The following is a 23,796-nucleotide window of genomic DNA, read 5'->3' on the forward strand; positions in this document are numbered from 1 at the left end:
CCCCCCCTCCCCCTCCCCCTCCCCCTCCCCCTCCCCCCCAAAAAGCGTTAAGTGATTGCTTACAAGGACTGGGTTCAAATCCCGGGTATGGGCCGTGAAATGTACGGAATTTGCAGCTTTAACAGAAGGAACTGAATATGAGATTCAGACCAGAAGGGATACCTTTTTCCTTTTTGCCTTTTGACTCTTTCACTGTGACATTACCTCCAAACCTTCTTTCAGCTTTTGCATTCCAACCTCGCTAGAGTCCAAAAAACCCTCACTTGAGAGCATATGTGGCCAAAAAAGAATGGCTTCAGTTACGTAAAAAATGTTTCAAGCGGCACTGATCCATTCTTCTTGACAGCCCCAGTCACCAGCAACTGGAGTGGAGGATGACAACTCCAGTGATGGTGGGCTGGGATTGACACCACCAGCCCCGTAATCCTGACAAAGCTGTGGTGGTGAACAAGTGAAGGACATGAAGTGAGGGAGCTTATGGTGCTAGCTGACATGTCTATGTCAATTTGATTAAGGCCCGACACACCCACGCACGTGCCAGGAAAGGACTGCAGAAAACACTGCATTTTCCCTAAGGCAAGGAACACAGGTAGAGAGTCGGTTTAGCTTATTCTGAATAGAATTTGGAAAAGAAAAGAAAACAGAACATAATATTTGTAATATTTTGTATACAGTAGATTGAGATCAAAATTCATTACATGAATCATCCCAGCTGGGTCCAAAACTGTTACCTTTCAGGATTCAAATTCAAATATAGCAAAAGTGGCAGAGCTTGCAGATCTCCTACTTTTGATGCCCCACATCAACTATAATGTATAGGGTAGGTACCCTCACAAAAGTAACATGTAGTAATCCTGGTCTAACCCTAACCTGATGGAGGAGGGGAAAGGAACTGGTTGACAGAGGGAGAGTAGCGCCCAGAATTACAACGTAGGCATTGGCACCGGGTGAAAAAATAGGTTACTAAAGTCCAACCGAGGGCCAGAGCATTGCTGTTGCCGCCATCCTCGCGGTTGGATTACAGTGGCAAACGACGTCGGGCGATACTTTGTTTATTACATTCCCACGGACGTGTTCAGGAAGGAACGACAGACCGTGACAAAATACCATTTGATCAACACTCAATTGGAATAAAGGAGATTAACACACCGCCAAGGAGGAGGAGTGGTCTCACTGGCACTCTCCCCTGGTATACGGTACCCCATTAACACACCGCCAAGGAGGAGGAGTGGTCTCTCTGGCACTCTCCCCTGGTATACGGTACCCCATTAACACACCGCCAAGGAGGAGGAGTGGTCTCACTGGCACTCTCCCCTGGTATACGGTACCCCATGCCAACCTGTAATACAAGCTGTTGCTCCGTGTGGGTCCCCTCTCTGGAAAGCATGTCTGACAAGACAGCTAGCGGTCCTTTGGATTGGCTGGAGGAGTGTGGTCTGTTTTAACCCCCGGTCCGCCCCGCCCCCCCTTTCCTTTTACCCGGTGTGACCCTTTGTTTTGACATGCTTGTCACAGTGTTAAGCGATGCTACCGTTGTTGTGTTACGCTTTCTGTGTGCCACTTGGAGCAAGAATTTACTACAGTACTGCAGTGGGTACGTTAGTTAGCCACACAGCCTGGCTTGGGCCATGGCTCAGTGGTCCAGGCACCTTGGCTAGTAATCCAGTCTGGCAGTGTGCCACGGGTTCGACTCCCGATCCCGACGGCCTTTACTGCTTGAACACCTTGAATGGTGTTCCATTAAGTGGTTCATAAAAATCTAAAATGCCCAAAAAGGTCTCAGGACGCATCATGTCCAGCTTAACTTCTGTGCCAGTCCGTCCTTCATATGGGTTGATTTGTGCGGTAATGTGGCAGAGAGGAATGCCACAGAGTGGCTCCGGCGTGTATAGTGTGTGTGTGTGTGTGTGTGTGTGTGTTGGACATGACATGCATGTTAAACACCAACAGCTGACTGCTGTAGCCACATTGTAATGGAGCCGGTCATCGCCGGCTGCCAAGCTCTAATTAGGCATGCATACCTCTTCATCCAAGACAGTTGGAGGGGGTAGAGAGAGAGAGAGAGAGACGAGAGACGAGAGACGAGAGAGAGAGAGAGCCTCCACTCTGAACAGTGCAGAGGACTTCTCACTTGTTTGTGGGTTGGAAATGTCAGAGATCATCACTTGCTGATGACGACTGTTTAGATTAATTACTTCTTATGTCCCTTTTTTCTACATGTTGAAGAAGTACATGTTGAAGTTGAAGAAGTCTATAATATAGAGCGCCAAAGTGCTGACGTCACTCGCTCATCCCCTGGTTCACCGCAGTAATAACATAGGGTCATCTTAAAATCGTCTCATATCAGAATTCTGCTCCAAAAATAAACAAACTGTCTCGGGGAGGTGTCTCTGTATTGTTTACGACCGTCAGTCAGTCATATTTCATGTCTGGTTCCAGCGAAAATATAACTAATTCAGCAGCAGTAACATTTAGAGTTTGCGTGCGTGCGTGCGTGCGTGCGTGCGTGATGTGTTTCTCCCGTCTTTTCTGAATATTTTGCAAAATGTTAAATGAGAGAGAGAGGAAGACAGAGAAAAGCTCAGCAGCCAATCTACAATATAATGAGTATCGTCTATTTTCACTATTTCTCCATTTCTTTATTTATATTTTGGGCTGGCAGGAGGAAATGGGCAGAGAGAGAGATGGGGAGCGACACGCAGCAAAGGTCGTCAGGGATTCGGGATTCGAACTCGCGACATACTGTCAGGCTGGCATTGCAGCCTAGGTGCCCGGAACGCTACTCCAGCGGCCCGGCCCGCTATTTCTTCTTATTCTTTAAAAAAAGTATGACATATAAGTGGTTAAAATATTGATTACAATGATTTAACGACCCAATTGGGAAGCTGTGCGGAGCTCTTGGAAGACAGATCTAGGCAGCTGCGTGGATGAAGCGGTGCATGTAATGTAATGCAATGCAGTGTGTATGTGTATGTGTATGTGTATGTGTATGTGTATGTGTATGTGTATGTGTATGTGTATGTGTATGTGTATGTGTATGTGTATGTGTATGTGTATGTGTATGTGTATGTGTATGTGTATGTGTGCGTGCGCGTGAGTAGCGGTGTGTGCTAATCCCCTCACAGGAGAGAGACCATGTCACTCACATCTTCACTCACATGGGCCTGTCTATTGTTATGGAAGCCTCCCACACCCTCCCTCTACGCACAGATCGTGGAGAGTGATTATCATCAGTAAATTAACTCATCAATCTGTAATTCCATCGTCTCTGTCGGCGTGGAAACCTCACATGTTGTCACAAACTGTTACCTTTCAGTGTTACCTTTCAGTATGCCCGCGTTTCCAGCTTGCATGTTAGTTGCTTTTGTGTGACACTGCAGTGAGATGAAGGGTGAAGTGTTAATTTATGAAAAAACACAAAAAGTTAGAATAATGGGGATAAGTGCATGGTTTCTGCCATGTGATATATATAGGCCTAACCAGTGATGGGAAGTAACCAAGTACATTACGATGTATAGTATGTTATTAAAAAAAATACCGCTTAATACCGTTCATTGGTTCAGTATTTATAAACCCCTGCAGACACTTTCACTTTTACATTTTGTTTGGAAATACCGAAAATACTAGATCTACAACCACAGTTTGTACATTGGCTACTTGAACACAAGGCTGTTGTACAACGTTGTACAAGTTGTACAACGAAGTATAGGGCATTAATTTATGCAAATAAATAAAGAGAGATGATTTCTTCCCGACAGCGCTGTTCATGCTGCAGACATTTTAGCTAGTAATTGGCTTAAGGTCTTGCTGTTGCTTGCTGTAATTGGAAAACGTGTGTGTACTGTGTATATGTCTACCAACACTGGCCCTGAATGAGGAGTTAAACATCTATTTTTATTCAAATTGGGGCCAGACAACGCCTTTTTGGGGACCTATGCAGAAATCGATTTGCCCCAAGCTGTCTCAACGAGGAGAGAGAGAGAGAGAGAGAGAGAGAGAGAGAATGTTTTTAATTAATAAGCTGAGGTTTGTTTTGTTTTAGTCGAATGCCAATCCTAAAGTTTTACCGTGTTGTAGAAGTTGAATGTCAATTCCAAATAGTACAAATTTATGCACGGGACTTAATTAAATTCAGTAACCTTGCTGCCAGATGTTTATTTAGTTATTTTATTGCAAGTGAGTTTATCAGGTTGAGTTCTGATTGCCGTTTCATGTGCAAACCTCACAAGTTCATAACAACAAGTCATTTAAAAAAAACTTAAATAAAAAATATAAATTATTTACATACACTTCACATTTACATATCACTTAAGTATGATAACCTTGCACTGCGTGCAGTAATACAAATATATAATGACATATTTCTGACTTGCTCGGGGCCCCTGGTGGTCACAGGGCCCATAGTGGCTGCTTAGCTGGCGTATGCCTGGGGCTGGCCCTGGTTCAAATCCATATTGTCCTAGATTTATTTAGAAAGGCATTGACGTGAGCATGAGTCATACGTATATAGCTGGCTCTTTTGCATATCGCAGGTTTAGTTCCATAATAGTGTGACATGCTGGCCAGCAAATGGCAAACAAGCTCTTACTTTGAAAGCAACGTGTAAAACTGTGGTGTTGACGCTGCATGTCAACGTGTAATGCTGATTGTAGATCTGCTATGATCTGCATAATGAGCAGGCCTACTTTTACTTTTGGTACTTTAAGTACATGAATTCCGGACTTGTACTTGTAACGGAGTATTTCTGCAATGCTGTATTGATACTTTTTTTTACGATTTAGTACAAGCTTTTCCACCACTGCATGTATGCTGGGATTTTGGTCGTGATGTTTAGACTCATCCTTCCCTCTTTATCTGGTATCGTTGCTGTCGCTTCGCGCTGCATTTCGAGCTCGTGGATCTGTTACTTTTGACGTGTTTGAATTTGAATCCTGAAAGATAACAGTTTTGTACATGAGGTTTCCACCCCGACAGAGTGAATGATTGCACATACTGTACATACCGATCAGTTCTTTTCATCTTTATCTTTTACGTCACTGCTGGCATACACTGTATAGCATGCAGGCCCTGCTCTTTATCATGTGGTGTAAGTAAGTAGGCTAGTAAAGTATGCACTGTATAGCAGGCCCTGCTCTTTAGCATGTGGTGTAAGTAAGTAGGCTAGTAAAGTATGCACTGTATAGCAGGCCCTGATCTTTATCATGTGCCGTAAGTAAGTAGGCTAGTAAAGTAGGGCTCTTCAGTGGCGAGGAACGAGAATGGACATATGCGGCAAGTGTGAAGTCCTCCAAGACAGCAGAAAATAAAAAGAAGAGGCTCACTGGGAGTGAGAGACAGAGAGACAGAGATTAGATGTCAGGCGTGGAGCAAGTCGGGGCACAGCTTTCTCTTTCCATTTCTTCTTGTTAGCTTGTATCCTCTCAGCAACAGTGATATTTGTTTCTAAGATGACCTCCCGTTCTCAGCTCCTGTCTCCGGAACGTCTCAGAACGTCTCAGATTGTCCAAAATCAATCTTGCGACGGCAGATACAGGCTGAGGCTCAGGCAGAACAAGTGCATGTCGCTGTCACGGACACTAGCTCTCCCGGGTCACCCTGGCTGGCCTTGATAAGTGGAGATGACGGATGACGACAGGCCCGTTCTCGTTGTGACCTGCAGGCTCGACTTAATGGTTTTTTTATCCAAAGCGCTTTACATTATTATTATTATATTTACAGATAAAGAATTTATTTTGGCAAGCTACTGTAGAAGAGTTGCAAAATTGCAGACAGCTGCTCTGGCGGTTTTGAAGGAGGGTAGAAAGTCGCAATTTTTGATGGCTGGTCGTGGGAGGGCATTCCACATTTTGGTGGCATGATAGCAAAATGAATTTGTATCAAATATCACATACCATTTATGTCATGTTGTTATTTTCTTTCTCAGACCTGTCATTTAGAAATGCTGATCCAGTGCCAATAGCATTAGTGATCTCGCCCCATTTGAGTGGTAGAATTGGATTTGCTGTCCAGACAGGGATGCAGCTAGCTCGCGTAGGAGGACCCCATCAGAAAACCAAAAACCACAACAGTTAAGCCAAAACAGCTGTTGGGGGGGGGGGGGGGAGGGCTTGCTCCGTAATTATCGATTTCTCACCTCATTGCTGATGTGCAGTCAACGAGGGTATGGAGTTGCAACGCTTTTAGCTTGACACCAGATCTTTTGGAGAGTGGCCTCGCTACATTCTGTCTGTGGAGGCAAAACAATTTAGAAACATTGTGCACTACATAAAAAGGGCTCGGGGAGTTGTATTTCTCTCGCGTGGCCTGAACTCTGTGCCTCATTGACTTATCCAATCGCGGCAATAATATGATCAGATAATTCCTGGCCTGGTTAGCTGCCCCCGGGAGGGAAAGGGTAGAATTTGCAGAGCCGTATCCATGGGCTGCGAAAATCTCCTAACCACCTAACTCCAAAATGTTCCCTTTTCAGGAAATTGTGTTGTGACTTATAATGTCAATTACTTGCATGAGAGGGGGAGAGGTGGTGCAGCTAGCAGTTTGAGCTTCCAATGGAGTTAAGAGGTTTTGTCCGAAGCACCTTTTCCTACTTTTCATTGATTCAATCTTGTTTTAACCGACACACAGACGTAAAGGACTAAAGGGTGTTCAGCACTGATTTATAAATTTGAGGTTTTATAAAAATATAAAACCTCAAAAATGGAGTTCCTGTGGTTTCCTCCTGACAGCAACGATATCTTGTTTTCTCGTGTCTGCCCATGGTAACAAAAGAAAACTCTCTCTCTCTCTCTCTCTCTCTCTCTCTGTTTTGTATGCCCAGTGCATGTTGCTGTGTGTACTATAGTGTGTGTAACCCACACCAGAGCATTCATGTGATGGAATACCCTGCAACAATCATTGGTGCTTTCTCTCTGGGATGTCAAGCAGTGTTGCCAGGTCTTTGCGAGAGAAATAAGCAGCCAGGTCTATGAAAGCAAGGCCTAAAGAAGTGACTATAATAGGCCACATGAGCACTTTAAACCTATAGGCGTCGGGATCAGATATTTGAAAATAGCCGATCTGCAAGATAACAAAGTGACACGTCGCGACGCGTTGTGAGCTTGTACAGTACATGTACATGTTGGCCTTGAATTGTTTCATACTGTAGATGCCACCTGTTCTCCATTTCCCCCACCCCTCCTACGGTAAAATGCAGCTAGAATGGAGCTAGTTGTCTTAATTCTAATGTTTGGAGCTACTAAAATATCTTCATTAGAATGAAGACAACTAGCTCCATTCTAGCTGCATTTTACTGTGGGAGGGCTGGGGAAAATGGGGGCAGGGGGCATCTATGAAACAATTCAAGGCCAACATGTATATTGTTGGGACAGGATTATACAGTAGGCTGATTCATGGGTACATGTGTTTTGGTCTGGAGTTCTCCTTTTAAACAGCATCAGGAAGGAAACCCAAATAAGCAATTACACTATAGAAACAAGCCCCCAAAAAACCGCAACCCACAACTACTACCAATATTTACAAGACACTTTGGAGAAAACGAGGCCAAAGTCACATAATAAGCAGACATGGCAACACTGATGTCAAGCTCGTGCTTCAGAGGATATCAAGGCTTGTGCTGTGGGCCAAAACCTTATTTTTTTTGTTTATAACAAATGTGTGTAATTTGTACCATGTCCATCAAATATCAGTACCAAATAAATATTCACTCTGTGTAATTCATACTCGACTAACTCGAGCGACGCGAAATTTCACGTCAAACATGATTTTATCTGGTCATTCATCACTGTCAAGCAATTATGTCAGCAGAGTTTTTTTTAGGTCCTTACGATGAGCATGAACCCTCCCTCCTCTCAGTTTTAGCTGAGGTTAGTTGAAGTTCACGCTGCTTGTTGGGACTGCCAACAATTAAGAGTGTTTGGGGAGGAAGCCTGTCTACACCTGGCGTGAGAGATGTTTTTAATGTTATACTGTTGCTATTATTTAGTGGCACTGTGGCAGTGGTGGAAAGTAACTAGTACTGCACTTAAGTACAATGTGTACTTTACATGAGTATTTGCAATTTCCAGTACTTCGATTTGTAGAGTTTGATTATTATGACAAAGCATACATTAACCACTTCAGCCCTACAGTATAACATTTCTGCCATTCAAAAATAGCAGATCTACAAGCTCACAACGTGTGGCGATCTGCTATTTTCAAAATATTTTTTATACATTTGAAATGGGACATTCTGCATTGTGAGTACTTGCTACTGTTGGTACTTTAAGCACAACACTTCTGTACTTTTCCTCAAGTACATTTAGATTACCGTACTGGACTGTTTCTCTGTTTCTTGTAACGTTGCAGTATTGAAACTTTTACCATAATGTCACGTCCTGTCCTAGGACGTACCATGCCTGGACCGCCGTCCCTACCTTTGCCCCTCTGTTGCCTCCCTCCCTTCCCCTGGCTGATTGTGAGACTGTGTCCACCTGTGCTTCTAAGCTGAAGAGACTTTTGTTAATGAGCATGGAGGTATATTAGGGACTCTGTGTTATTGGTTAGGTTGCTCTATTATAACACTTGTTTCCCAAGAGTGGGACTGTATGTTATGTATGCCCTGGGAGGGTTTCTAAGTTACAAATAAAAGTGCTTGAGTGCAAGTCGTTGTTGCCTGGATTTCTGCATACGGGTCCAAATACAGAGGTGTTCCTGACACCAGTACTTTTCCCACCACTGCTCGCTGCTGCGAGGGCTGGAATGAGTGTTTGGGGGCAGAATGTCTGTCTGCACATGGTGCAGGATGTGTTGCTAGTGTGGGTATCATTTTATGACCTAAAACAAAGACGAACGTATATGAGTGAGTTGCAGATGGGGGGGGATAAAGCTACCTGCATGCTCCCAGATGAGATCAGATCAGTCCTTGTATTGTGTGTGTACCGCTGTTCCTCCTTCCCTGTGGAACAGAACGGAGGTACACACCGCTCGCTGGTGTGACGACGCCCTCATTTGTGTTGTTGACAGGCTCAAATATCGAAGGGGGAAGTAGGAATTGCTCTTTGTCAAGTTTCGGGGATGGTGAATTATGCGCCGTGTCTCCGCTTTGTACTGCAGTATAGCCGTGTGTGTTCACTTCTCCGTGTTCCACAGATCCCCTGTGGTGTTATATTTAAAATCCCTTTTGTGTGTGCGTGTGTGAAAAGAGCCGTTCTAAATGAGGCTTGGGTCACATGATCTGAGCACACCGCACGCCCTGTGATCTTGGCACACGCGTGGCGCCAGGGAAATCGTGCAGCGCTTTCCCAATTGAAGCGTGCATGGTGTTTCTCAGTTGGATTCTAAAGCTCTCTTTTGATATTTTTTTTGTGTGTAGGATTATAATTCCTCGTGGATCAAAAGGAGATACAGCAGGTGCTTCTGCTTGTTAAATCTCATATCCGTCACTGTGTCTTCAGTCGAGGCGGAGGTGAAAGGTTCTCAGCGTTTCTTCAGTGGAGGCGGATGTGAAAGGTTCTCAGCGTTTCCCAGAGAAGGGGCTATGCACCCTGCTTCCTTCACAGGTGTTACCGATGATACTGAGTCCAGAGAATGGGCTATGCACCCTGCTTCCTTCACAGGTGTTACCGATGATACTGAGTCCAGAGAATGGGCTATGCACCCTGCTTCCTTCACAGGTGTTACCGATGATACTGAGTCAGAGAATGGGCTATGCACCCTGCTTCCTTCACAGGTGTTACCGATGATACTGAGTCCAGAGAATGGGCTATGCACCCTGCTTCCTTCACAGGTGTTACCGATGATACTGAGTCCAGAGAATGGGCTATGCACCCTGCTTCCTTCACAGGTGTTACCGATGATACTGAGTCAGAGAATGGGCTATGCACCCTGCTTCCTTCACACGTGTTACCGATGATACTGAGTCAGAGAATGGGCTATGCACCCTGCTTCCTTCACAGGTGTTACCAATGATACTGAGTCAGAGAATGGGCTATGCACCCTGCTTCCTTCACAGGTGTTACCCATGATACTGAGTCAGAGAATGGGCTATGCACCCTGCTTCCTTCACACGTGTTACCGATGATACTGAGTCACGCTCTGTTCAATTTAGTGTGCGGTGGTTCTCAAACTTTTTAATTTCAAGGACTCCCATTGAGAGTGTACAAATGGAACTAAATGGACCATTTGGTTCCATTTGTACACTCTCAGAGTTACACACCCGTACAGGGCCATTTGGAACCGACTCAAGGACACTTTGAGACCCACTGGTGTAGCAGAGTGTTTCCAGTGAGACGACATGCACAAACAATGGGACAGAGCTCTCATCGGCAACACCTCTGAAGGAAGTAGGGAAGGGGGCCCAAGTTCTTTCCAAAATGGCATAGACTAGTCCTCGGCAGTGGTGATTAGAAGTAATGTTTTACTTACTAACCTGAGGCCGATTCTACAAATGTCTTCTATATACAGTTTTCTGAAGAAATGTACGTTGCTAATATCATTGGTGTTCAAACATCTTCATGTCGCGGATCTGACACGAATTTTCACCTGATAGTCAAGATTCAATGTATCCCCTGAGCAAGTAGGCAAGCTCTATTAGCTCAATGGTAAAAAAATTAAAAATAAAATAATGTCTCTGTTGGGTGGAAACCCATTATGTTCAAAACTGTTACTTTTCAGGATTAAAAAATAGAAAAAGGAGCAGATCTACACAATCAAAACATGTCGCTTTGCGCGCACACAATATTCTATTTTCACAGCATTGTTTGCCCACCAGAATACAGAGTGGGCGATGCTGCTAATAGGGTCCGTGTGATTAAATGGTAAAAATCATATGTCATTGTAAATAAATGTCAAGCCTTTGTCGATGTGCATAATAAACGGAAAATGTGCTATAGCGCTACTCGTTTATTTCAGGGGTAGGAATAAGGCGAGCAATACACATTATACACCCGGGGGTTGCTTGCCACTGTAACCTTTTGTTCTCCCGATGCACGAGATTGTGTCAACCAGAATACATTTGTCACCCTCCCAGTATCCTCCCTGTCTGCCTCCCTTTATACCGACTCTATCCTGTCTAATGCATTACGCATGCTGCCATGTGTCAGACAGACCCACCATCCAGGGTACCCAACTACCATAAACCATTAAGACCCTGGAACACGTCTGTGTCACCATTATTTGAAACTTTAGCTGTTGAAAAATAGTAGCTCTATTTGTAGATCTGCTATTTTTGAAAAATTGTGAAAGTGTGTGAAATCTTTGACTATACATTCGGTTTTAACTCATACCTTTGCTTCTGGGGGAGTCCTTGGAACAACATATTTTCAGATGGCGGGGTCGAATTACATATCATTTTTGGGGTCCTTGACATGAAATATAGGTTTAGAGAACCACTGACATAGAAACATAGGTATTTCAGAAAACTGTCATGATTTAGTTTAATCTGGTCTCAGTCAGGTCTCAATGGGATAATTCTACCCACAACGAGAAATCATCCCAGCTGTGGTCTCTGCACTGTCATATACTCTGCTTTCTTCTCTTACTAGTATGACTTGGGGGACAACTGTTACATGCATACATGTTGTACATTCTTCTACCCAGAGAACTGAGAGGTCATAATGTCATCGTTCTTACAGGACACTTAACCACAAGGTGTGCCTGGGAAATGCTTGGTGGTCTTTTTTTTATATGTCTCCTAACAGTGCTGGGAAAGTAACATAAGTACACTGTGCTTGAGTTGAGTAGCATTTTGAAGTTTCTTGAGTGTGTCACCCAACTATCCCCTCATGCTCGTGACACTGATAAGCATCATACTTACAACCTTACATTTAGATGCCATCGTGACTATTTGTAGCCTATTAAAACTTTTAAATCAAAGTCACTACGCGCTACCACATTTTCACAACTTTTATTTAAGATGCTATCTTAGAATATAATGTAATAATAAATAATATTAATAGCTCAGATTTATATAGCGCTTTTCTAAATACCCAAAGCGCTTCACATAGGATGTAGACCTATTTGACAGTGCAGAAACATATAATTGCCTCCCTTGATGCATTAACGAGATCCATATCCAAAAGCCTTTTGGATATGATGGAATATGGATTACTGTGATTATGGTAAACTAAGCTCACATATTCACTAGCAAAAAATAAATCAATAAAAGATTCAGAATTATTTTGCGGACCCCCTGCAGGCTATGCGTTGCGGACCCCCAGGGGCCCGTGGTGTTACACTACATTTACATGTACATGCATTACACTATATAATGTAATACATGGTGAAATACTGGAGGGTTTGGAGGTGGACCTGCCAGTGGAGCAGCTGTCTGATGTTGTTCTGTCTCTCCCTGTAGCCTCACTGGAGGTGCAGATCACGCCAGGAGTGGGAGAGATCAGCGTGGGAGAGTCCAGGTTCTTCCTGTGTGAAGGTAAAGTGTTGCACTGCAATCACATCATTCATCATCATCACCCATATTACACCACCTGATCCCCGGCCTCGCTATTCTAGGACAAACGTTAGCCGAAAATAGCCGTTCTACAAGCCCACAAAGCATTGCGATGCTTTGTGAGCTTGTAGATTGGATATTATTTTGTGCTCGCTGTTTTGCAAACTAGTGGGTGAGTTAAATAAATGCCCTAAATTAGAAAACAAATGTTTAATAACTAGTGAAAATGTCAGATCTGCCAGCTCCCAGGACATAATCCTGTAGAGGCCTAACCTTTTTAATATCAAGCACCCCCACTTCAATATCTAAAATACTGTAAAGAACATATTTTTGACAGCTTATTTTCATTCGGGTCATTTAGAGAGAAAGCAGTGAAACTCAGATCACAATTCTTGTACAATTTGTATTCTGTCTCTGTCGGGTGGAAATGTCAACCGTTAGTTTTCAGGATCGAAATTAAAAAAAACAGCAAAAGTAGCAGATCCACAAACTCAAAGCGTGTTTCAAGGTTGAGGATCTGCTACTTTTGCTGTTTGTTTTATTTGGATCCTGAAAAGTAACTTGTGTTTGACCTCACATTGAGAAGAACCCTGTACTGTACCCCACATTGAGAAGAACCCTGTACTGTACCCCACATTGAGAAGAACCCTGTACCCCACATTGAGAAGAACCCTGTACCCCACATTGAGAAGAGAAGTCTGTTGTCCTCCTGACTCATGTGGAAAGACATTTTAGTCAGCATACACAGCCATTTATTTATATTCCTCCTTAAAAAAAATTATACTTATTGTTCTAGAGTCAGTGGTGCCGGACCGGTACAGTGGAATTCTGGATCAATCAAGACTATTCTAGGAGTTCTGCCAAGAGCACATTGCTCAGATCATAGTCATACTGTTAATGAATTAATTGCATTTTTATAGAGCTTTTCCAAGTGATCAAAGCGCTTTACAATGGTTAATTCATTCATACAGTACATTGGGAGGTGAAGTGGCGAACAGTCGACGCCAGCGTCCTCAATTCCCACATTCACACACCAATGGTGTCAAGCTCACACCGACCAACTCATTGGAGGCAATGTAGGGTTTAGTGTCTTGCCCAAGGACACTTCGACATGTGGACAGGAGGAGCTGGGATTCGAACCGCCGACCCAGGGATCATTGGACCTGCTCTACCTCCTGAGCCACAGCCGCTCCAAGGACAAACTGACCCATAACAAGATCAAAACAATAGCTAATAATTATTAGGCCTAGTGGAGACATCTAGGGCTGTATTTTGTGTGTCTTAAGAACCAGGTCTTATTCCCTAACTTGAGTAAACTAAAGACCTGGAGGCGTGATCAATGCCATTTGGCTATTCTGAGTGGCCAAAGAGCATTGATCACGCCTCCAGGTCTTTAGTTTACTCAAGTTAGGGAATAAGACCTGGTACTTAAGACTCGCAAAATACAGCCCCTAGGCTCTAATAAGCTACCAAATATCATAATGTATTATATGTACTGTAAGTGATGGTAAAATATAAAGGTTAGATAAGCAACCATAATAACAATATAGTATAAGGAATATTTCTTCTGCATTGGCTTAATACATATTCAATTTCTTTGGTTTAAACAACATTTTGGAAAAAATGCTAAAGCAACTACACTTTAGAAACAAACCCAAAAACAACATTCAACCTGCAACTACCGATATTAACAAGCAACTTCACAGAAAAATAAACGCAAAGTCGTTTATAATATGCAGACATGGCAACACTGCTACTGTATACCACTGTATCACCATCCTCATCCATACAGCACTCCACCCAAGGCCTCACCATCCTCATCCATACAGCACTCCACCCAGCAGGGCCTCACCATCCTCATCCATACAGCACTCCACCCAGGGCCTCACCATCCTCATCCATACAGCACTCCACCCAGGGCCTCACCATCCTCATCCATACAGCACTCCACCCAGCAGGGCCTCACCATCCTCATCCATACAGCACTCCACCCAAGGCCTCACCATCCTCATCCATACAGCACTCCACCCAAGGCCTCACCATCCTCATCCATACAGCACTCCACCCATGGCCTCACCATCCTCATCCATACAGCACTCCACCCAAGGCCTCACCATCCTCATCCATACAGCACTCCACCCAGGGCCTCACCATCCTCATCCATACAGCACTCCACCCAAGGCCTCACCATCCTCATCCATACAGCACTCCACCCAGGGCCTCACCATCCTCATCCATACAGCACTCCACCCAAGGCCTCACCATCCTCATCCATACAGCACTCCACCCAGGGCCTCACCATCCTCATCCATACAGCACTCCACCCAGGGCCTCACCATCCTCATCCATACAGCACTCCACCCAGCAGGGCCTCACCATCCTCATCCATACAGCACTCCACCCAAGGCCTCACCATCCTCATCCATACAGCACTCCACCCAGGGCCTCACCATCCTTCATCCATACAGCACTCCACCCAGCAGGGCCTCACCATCCTCATCCATACAGCACTCCACCCAGGGCCTCACCATCCTCATCCATACAGCACTCCACCCAAGGCCTCACCATCCTCATCCATACAGCACTCCACCCAGGGCCTCACCATCCTCATCCATACAACACTCCACCCAAGGCCTCACCATCCTCATCCATACAGCACTCCACCCAGGGCCTCACCATCCTCATCCATACAGCACTCCACCCAAGGCCTCACCATCCTCATCCATACAGCACTCCACCCAAGGCCTCACCATCCTCATCCATACAGCACTCCACCCAAGGCCTCACCATCCTCATTCATACAGCACTCCACCCAAGGCCTCACCATCCTCATCCATACAGCACTCCACCCAGGGCCTCACCATCCTCATCCATACAGCACTCCACCCAAGGCCTCACCATCCTCATCCATACAGCACTCCACCCAAGGCCTCACCATCCTCATCCATACGGGCTAGAGCTATGGATGTACTATGGATCTGACATCCTGTACTGATACTGATATGTCAACTGCACATAGATATTGAACAGAGCCATTCTACAGTACATGCTCAAAAGCATTGTGACACATTTTCACTATTGTTGTGAAACGTGCAAAAATATAAAAATATGAAAAATCTGAGAAAGGGAGGCATTTGCCATGGTGTTATGTAAATTCTATTCAGATTCCATGAATAGATAGGAGAGAGATTTCCTCTGCTAGACACTTCTTTCCAGTAGCAAAGCAGTATAATTAGCATTAGGATGATCAGTGAATAAAACCTGCAGGGAAAACATGCATTTTCAGAAAACCTTCAGGAAAAGATCAGTCCGCCAAACCCAACAGCCACCTCAACAGCCGACAAACACCCAGCTCACTCTTTAAACAGCACGTTGCACATTGGCTTTTGCCACTATGCATATTAATTATGCACACATCACACATAAATACGTAATCAAAAAGGCAAACCTGCAGTGTGCACATGTACACAATATGACCTTCAGTCGCCTCAAAGTGTCCCATGATGCTATTCTCTCTTCACTACTGAGTGTTCAGGGTTCAACGTCCCGTGTTCAAGGTTTCTTGAACCGTTTTCATATCAAGGCTCATTATTTATTTCGGTATTTGAGCCACAGACCACCATTTGATGAGATGTAGCCTCAATTTAGCCTCAATACTTTGCTATCGTTGGATAAGATTTTGTCCACAATTCCATGCTGTATTTATATGGTACAAAAATAAAATAAATCTACATTCTCTAATTGTGTAGACTTCTTGTTAATTAAGTAATGCAGATATTTAACCATACCTTACAGGTCCATTTGGTTTCATTTTACATGCACACACGCACGCACACATACACACACACACACACACACACACACACACACACACACAGGTTTGTGTTAGCAATTAGCATACCTGTGAGGACATCAAAATATGATGACAGAATTGAAATTACTGTACATGAACTCATTTTGTAATTTCTTTTAGACTTTTACTGAAAGAAATTCATATCCATATACAGTAATGTGAATAATTGTCAGTTCATCAATCAAGCAATGTTCTTCCTTCTATATCGTCTCTAAACCTCATGTCTGAAACTGTTTCAGGATTCAAATTAAAAAATCGCAAGAGTAGCAGATCTACAATCTCAACACGCACCGTGAATCGAGCTTGTAGATCTGCTACTTTTGATACTTTGGTGTAGCTCTGTAGTGTGATCAAGAGGGCATTGATTTACGAAAAAAATTGAAATAATAAAACACCAAAAGTTATACTATAGAGATAACCAAATGGACCCTTATAGATATTTAACCGTACTGCGTAAAATGAAACCAAAAGGAGCCAGTAACTTCTGCATTACTTAATTTACAAGAAGTCTATACCAAAATGAGAAAATGTAGAAGATTTTTTATTTTGATCAACGTTTGCCTGTTATCTCTCCAATGGTACCAAATCCATACAGCATGGAATTGTGGACAAACTCTTATCCAATGACAACAAAATATTCTTGGGTCTGAGAGGCAAAAACTCATCAATGGTCCGTGGCTCAAATTGCAGAATACATAATGGGCATTGATAAGAAAAAGAAAAAAAACTGTTATAATGGTATTTTTGTTTGACATTGATGAAGTATAATAAATGGCTATCCTTGTTTCTATGGATACTCTATAATGTACATCCTCAGAGAGTGCACAAATGGAATCAATCATCATTTGATTGCACGCTATATACTGTACAGTAGGGAGACTATAGGTTGCAAATGGATTGATATTTTTGCACACGTATGCAGCCGCATATAATTACATAACAGATAATGAACGGCTGGCGAGGCGGTCATTATTGAGAAATGACTCCTGGCAGGCAGTGGTGGAAAGTACATTTACTCAAAATTCTTGTACTTTTACTCCAATACATTTATTTGAAAACGTTAGTTACGAGTTACTTTGTAAATGTGTATTATTATTACAAAAAAACATACATTTCAGCCCTATATACATTTCGGCCATTTGAAAATAGCCGATCTACAAGCTCACTATGCGTTGCATCGTGATCTATAAGTGAAACTTTTTTTTAATTATCAGAGAAAATTTATTTCCCTCAATGTCTAACATAAAAATCTACATTTTGCTGCTATGCAGGAAGAATTCAAAAGGCATATTATATTCCTTAATCAAATATTTATTTGACCATTTGAGATACAGGGTCAGGCAATGGCATCTTTGTATGAGGAATAAAATGAAATGAAAAGTTCACCCTCTTGTCTGTCACATCACATGCAAAAGCAGACGTTTCTGTGTCTACCAAGGTGGAGGGGACGTGTGTTCCTCGGCCACGCGAAACCACAGAATTTCCGATACATTTTTAGCTGTTAAGTTTAATTGAAGAATTTATTAACGCTGATTAATCGATTAACATGCCAGTACCCATTGTTTTAACACTGAGTTTAAGATCCCCACACTCATCACAATGTCCTTGTGTTCAGTGTTGACAGCCAATTTTGATAGTCTTTTGAAATCAACATTGCTTGTGTTTTTGTTGTGTTTGCAGTGGTGGGAGACGCCAAGGAGATCACGTGGTACTCTCCCAGCGGAGAGAAGGTGCTCGCCAACAGGCAGGACATCTTTGTGAGCCACAGCGACGAGGCCGCCTCCACGCTGTTCATCTACCAGGCCAACGTGGACAGCGCCGGCATCTACCGCTGCGTGGCCAAGAGCGGAGACGAGCAGGCCGAGGCCACGGTCCAAGTCAAGATCTTCCGTAAGTGCAGCGCCGTCGCTACTACTTGCAGTGGCGAGTAGGGCAACACGCCGAGGGGGGCAACAAAATGTGCCAAAAAGTGCCTAGCCGAACCTCATAATAACAAATGTATCTGCGGCTCCGCCGTGTAATAATAACGCGCCCCCATTTGTGCCTCCTCACAAACGCCAAAAGTAGCCGATCTGCATGAGATAACGCAGCGCTCTCGTCGGGAGGGGGGGCAGCACAAATATATATTTTTCGATTTATTTTATTTTATTAAATCTATTCATATCGTCAGGATTAATATCGATATATTTCGATATACAATATATCGTTATATGCCTAATATATATATATATTTTGGCCTATAATATTGTCTAGCCTACATACATTCATGAATCCACTTGCTGACCGGCTGTCGATATTGAGTAATCTTTTTATAGGGGTTTATATGTAGGGGTTGTTCAATAATAGTAGGGTGATCTTCACTTTCTCTCATCTTTTTCATAATTTTAGTTATTTTGTCACATAGAAGATCCTCAGTCTATGGAACAGTATTGAATGGGTTTTTAATGAAAGGCCGGGTTGTTTTGCTCACAACTACATATCAATCACAATGCAAATTGCACTTATTTTGTGTGAGTGCACATTTTTCATCATTTTCTTTCATATTTTCTGCTACTTTCCCCAGAATAAATTGAACTTGTATTAGCATCTGAAATTGCTGTGAAAGATAATTACAGTAATTGAATAACACCAATACTTTGCCAAGAATTCTTTTTGAATAAAACAAAATGTCATTTCCCACAGATCCTATAATATCACATTATATAAATAAAATGCCATACTTTAAAGCTACAGTCTTGAATGAATAAAACGTTGAACTATTGTAACTAGCACATGGTGTACAGTATATGCCGTGGATGGAGGTGGTTTTCCTACTCTTCCATTGAGAAATATTATGTAGACCCTGGATTCGGCTAGGCCAGTGCTTCTCAACCTGTGGATAGGGACTTTGGATTTTGGGGGGTCCCCAGATGACAAAGAAGTCACAATTTAATAACAAAACAAAAAAAAACTAAATAAAAGAAAGGGTAAAAAGCAATCAAAAGTAATCAACAAAGTATCCTATAAAAACTGGTCAAGCATTGGCAAAATTGTCATATAATATAAGAAAGAGGCTCAAATAACGAAAATAACCACTCTGCAAGCTCACAGCGTCTCGCAATGTGAGGTGTTGTGAGCTCGTAAATCTGCTATTTTCACAAGATTTATCTGTGGAACCGAGTCAAACACATTTGAATGCCCCAACCCGTACATTCCAAGTGCTCATCAGGGTGTGTCGTGTGTGTGTGTGTCTCATTTTCCAATGAGAGCACGGCACGGCTCTCATTGGAAAATTATAGACATGTCAGTCGGTCCACGTCTGACATGTCAGTCGACTCGCTCCTCGTTTTTCATAAATGAATACCCTACTTGATCGTACTAGAGGGTCACACAAGTAAAAAAAATAAGAAAATATCTTGAATTCTGAAAAGCAACACCTGACAGTGACGCCAAGGTGGGTATGTTGATAAGAATTATTTCAAGCACATAGTGCAGCATTTACCCGTTTTTCTCAAAAACTAATTATCTCATTATAAACAAGGACGATCATTAACATCAGTCACTGCTAATGAACTGTTAAATTGGCCTGATAATTCTCTTTGTTCAAATCCAAATATTATGAAAGTTGTCGTTCATGATTGAAACCACAAACTCCCCAAGGGCATTTACATTCTGTGGGTATATACTGTATGCTTCACACCTTCGTCCTTTTTTCCTCCCGTCTTTTTTTACAGAAAAGATTACCTTTAAGAACGCGCCCAGCCCGCAGGAGTTCAACGAGGGCGAGGACGCCGTCATAGTGTGCGACGTGGTCAGCCAACCTCCGCCTAATATCATTTGGAAGCTCAAGGGCTCCAAGATCCAGGTCGCCAAAGATGGTAAGAAGTACAGTACAGTACAGTACAGTACAGTACAGTACAGTACAGTACAGTACAGTACAGTACAGTACAGTACAGTACAGTACAGTACAGTACAGTACAGTACAGTACAGTACAGTACAGTACAGTACGAGTAGTAGAGTACCGCACAGTACGAGTAGTACAGTACAGTATGTAATGTAACTGATGTTAAGAAGAAAAGCATGCAAGGCACAAGCAGTGGTGGAAAGTAACTAAGTATATATTTACTTAAGTACTGTACTTAAGTACAGTTTTGAGGAATTTGTAGTTTACTTGACTATGTCAAATATTCTGTACTTTTACGTCTACTCCGCCACATTTCAGAGGCAAATATTGTACTTTTACTCCACTACATTTATTTGACAACTTTAGTTACTAGTTACTTTGTAGATTTTGATTATTATTACAAAACGACAGTAACTACTTCAGCCCTAGATACATTTCAGCCTTTTGAAAATAGCAGATCTACAAGCTCACAATGCATGGCATCGCGACGCATCGTGAGCTTGTAGATCAGCTATTTTCAAAAGATTTTATTCACATTTGAAAACTTGTAAAACAGGACATTGTGCATAATGAGTACTTTTCTTTTGGTACTTTAAGTACATTTTGATGCCGGTACTTCTACTTGTAACAGAGTACATCTACATTGCAATGTTGCTACTTTCACTTAAAAGAATGTGAGTACTTTTTCCACCCACTGGGCGCATGACAGTGCACATAAAAATGCATGCGGGACTCTCTCGCTGCAGCCTCTGATCTTATCAGCTGTCAGGCGTCCACTACTGTAAGATTTCACCTTGCTCTGCCAAACCCGTCCGTACGCCAATCTCCCATTTCCCACCACTGTCGGAGCCACAGCCAATCATTTGAGGTTTATTCATGCGACGGTTAAAAAAGGCGTACGTACGACTATTTCCGGCACCCGGAAATAGCCGATCTACAAGCTCATGCGACGCATTGTGAGCTTGTAGATCGGCTATTTTCAAAAGATTCTGTACACATTTTTAACTTGTGAAACGGGACATTGGTCACATTGTGCATTATGAGTATTTACTCTACTTTAAGTACATTTTGATGCCGATGCTTTTGTACTTGAATTACTTGAATACATCTACAGTACATCTACATTGCAGTATTGACACTTTTACTTAAGTAAAACATTTGAGTACTTTTTCCACCACTGGCTATATATCATCACTCTACAAAGATGGTGTCTTGAGAGCGCTCAGCTGCAGCGTGCGGGAGACGAGCACGAGTATTTATTTTTTATTTTTTTCCCCCACTTGGACCGGGACTATTTTAACCTTAAGGAACCCCTCCCTTATGGTGACCACTGGAAGAGAACCGGAGTCACCGCACGCAACAAATATGGCGTGTTCGCCTCTTACTTGGAGCCCGGACAGGGAATGTGTTTTTCAGTGGAAAAACCCACTAATTGTAACCGACACTGAGAAGAAGCCCGGGCTGCTTGTGTAATTTTCCACAGTGCAGGCAGTTAACCTTATCATATCACCACCAGCGCATTATGCATTTCTGTACCTCACTTTACAGCTGCTGCTGCTTTTTTCTGTTCACAAAGGACACGTAATGCTTATTTTTACTTTATTATTTGAAAGGGACTGTATGCAGCACAGTATTAGGAATGTAGATATGATTTAGCGAGAATGCAAATTCTCATGCCTGACATGTAACAATAAAACCGAGATACCGCAGAATACAAGATAAACTACAATGTATAAGCTGAACACAGACAGTGTGCAGTACATAGTGAAATGTATAAATGAAACTAGACTTAAGAACAGACTCAAATACATTGGTGGCATTTAAACGAAAGACAAAATAATTCCATCTCATATGGTGTTAAATCTTCAAAAGAGTGTTACCCTTGATGTGCGATGCAGTCTTTGTGTGTTTCTTTGCTATCAGATTCATGTCAAGTTCAAGTTCTGTGACTGTCTGTCTGTGGTGGGTGGGCGGGCGGATTAGGCCTATAATCTGCCCCAGGGTCTGGACATGACCGGGGTCAGCGCTAATCTGTGCTGTTAGGGAGAGGAGGAGAGGGCGGGATTCACGGGAGTGACGGCCGGGGTATGGTTATGTGTGCTGTCCTTAGAGTATATATGAATAGAGACGGCACCCGGAGGAAACCCTGAGGCGAAATGGACATAGTGGCCGAATTTGTCATTGCAGCTCGAGCCAGCGCTGGTCCGTTGACTATCATTGCGCACGTTCATTTGTTTGGGGCCATGACACGTGAACGAATGTTTCATACGTGAATGCGCACAAACGGCACAATGATAGTCAACGGCAGCGCGTTCATGTGTTTGGGGCAAATCCATCTCAGAATGCACTCTGTTCCTACACGGAAGGAGGAGTGAAATCGCCTCATGCGCTTTTGAGCAACTTAATGCAAGTGGATGGGAGGAGAACTCGGGTGTCTTCTCTATTCATATATACTCTAAGGTGCTGTCATACCAGAGCTCGCTTAGCGACAGACAGACAGACAGACATAAGAAAGGATAAGACTTGTATTAATCCTGCAAGGTAAATTCAGTCATCAAAGACAGTACAGCTCTTAAAAACACAGTTTACAGGGTAAAGTACTGTACTGTAGATACAGCATAATGGGAATTGATCATCGCAGTCAAAGCAACACCAATATGATAATATACTATACAATATAGAACACTGTACAGTGTACACCCTCAGCATAGTGCACGACAAAGGTAAAAAACAAGAGTGCACAGTACTAATTACTATACACAACATTCACAAAGTAGGCCTACTTCAACTTCACAAGAGGCTTTCACAGTCATCATCATCATCATCTTACTATACTTAGAATAGACACTGAGCTGTTACACCTAGATATAATAGCAAATAGCTTTTTTGTTTTTGTGTATAACCTTAATCTGTCATCGTACCATTGTAAACTATGTGTGAACATTGCTACTTGACACATCTGATTCATGTTCTGAACTTCCGATGCACGCTGACGGCGGTATAACTGAACTGACACTGAACTGAGGCATGGCAGCTTTTGAAGATGGTGGCATGTTGTGGTGTCTATAGTTATAGTGTCTATAGTTCTATGCAAGATCTCAAGTAGAACATGACCGTCCTTTTGAGGGTTTCTTTTTTTCCCCCTCCTTTGCCCCACTTGCCACAAATAGCACGCTCTATTTTATTTTATATATTTTTATGACTTGGCACGGTTTCCAAGATCGGGGGCCAAACACAGCACACATCTCCAGACATTAACCCTTTTACTGCTGCCATTTATTGAGAAATTAGGACCTAATTCATGCCAGCATTTTTTTAATTTGAGCTCTTATTTTGAAAAGCCACATTTTGCCTCAACCGGAAGTGAGCTTATCCCTGCCAGCTTTACGTTGCCAAGACAACCTTTGTTTACATGATCGAATCATGCCGGTACATTTTAGCACTCCACAACGTCGGCTCGTGCCGTCAAAGAAACGCTGTTTTGACCAAAAATGCCATCTGGGACAAGGAATAGGAGATACAGGCGATTGAAAGAAACGGATAGAATGGATTCTTATGGCGACGGTGAATTAATATGAACGATCCAGTGCAGTGCTAACAAGACTGCTAGCTAACCGGCTAACGTGAGTAGCATT

The 23,796-nt window shown here is 42.9% G+C and overlaps 1 protein-coding gene across 2 annotated transcripts in view; it reads left to right on the forward strand.

Annotated features, from left to right (window-relative positions):
• Nucleotides 1-23,796, forward strand: part of ncam1a (neural cell adhesion molecule 1a) — a 323,979-nt gene that overhangs the window by 215,655 nt on the left and 84,528 nt on the right. For both annotated transcript variants that reach the window (XM_083778965.1, XM_083778966.1), the window contains exons 2-4: nt 12,332-12,406; nt 17,958-18,167; nt 19,991-20,134. In XM_083778965.1, coding sequence (XP_083635091.1) covers nt 12,332-12,406; nt 17,958-18,167; nt 19,991-20,134 — 429 coding nt within the window. The remainder of the gene's footprint in view (nt 1-12,331; nt 12,407-17,957; nt 18,168-19,990; nt 20,135-23,796) is intronic.

This window comes from Protomyctophum parallelum, assembly GCF_964188405.1.
Source record: "Protomyctophum parallelum genome assembly, chromosome: 1".
NCBI classification, from domain to species: Eukaryota; Metazoa; Chordata; class Actinopteri; order Myctophiformes; family Myctophidae; genus Protomyctophum; species Protomyctophum parallelum.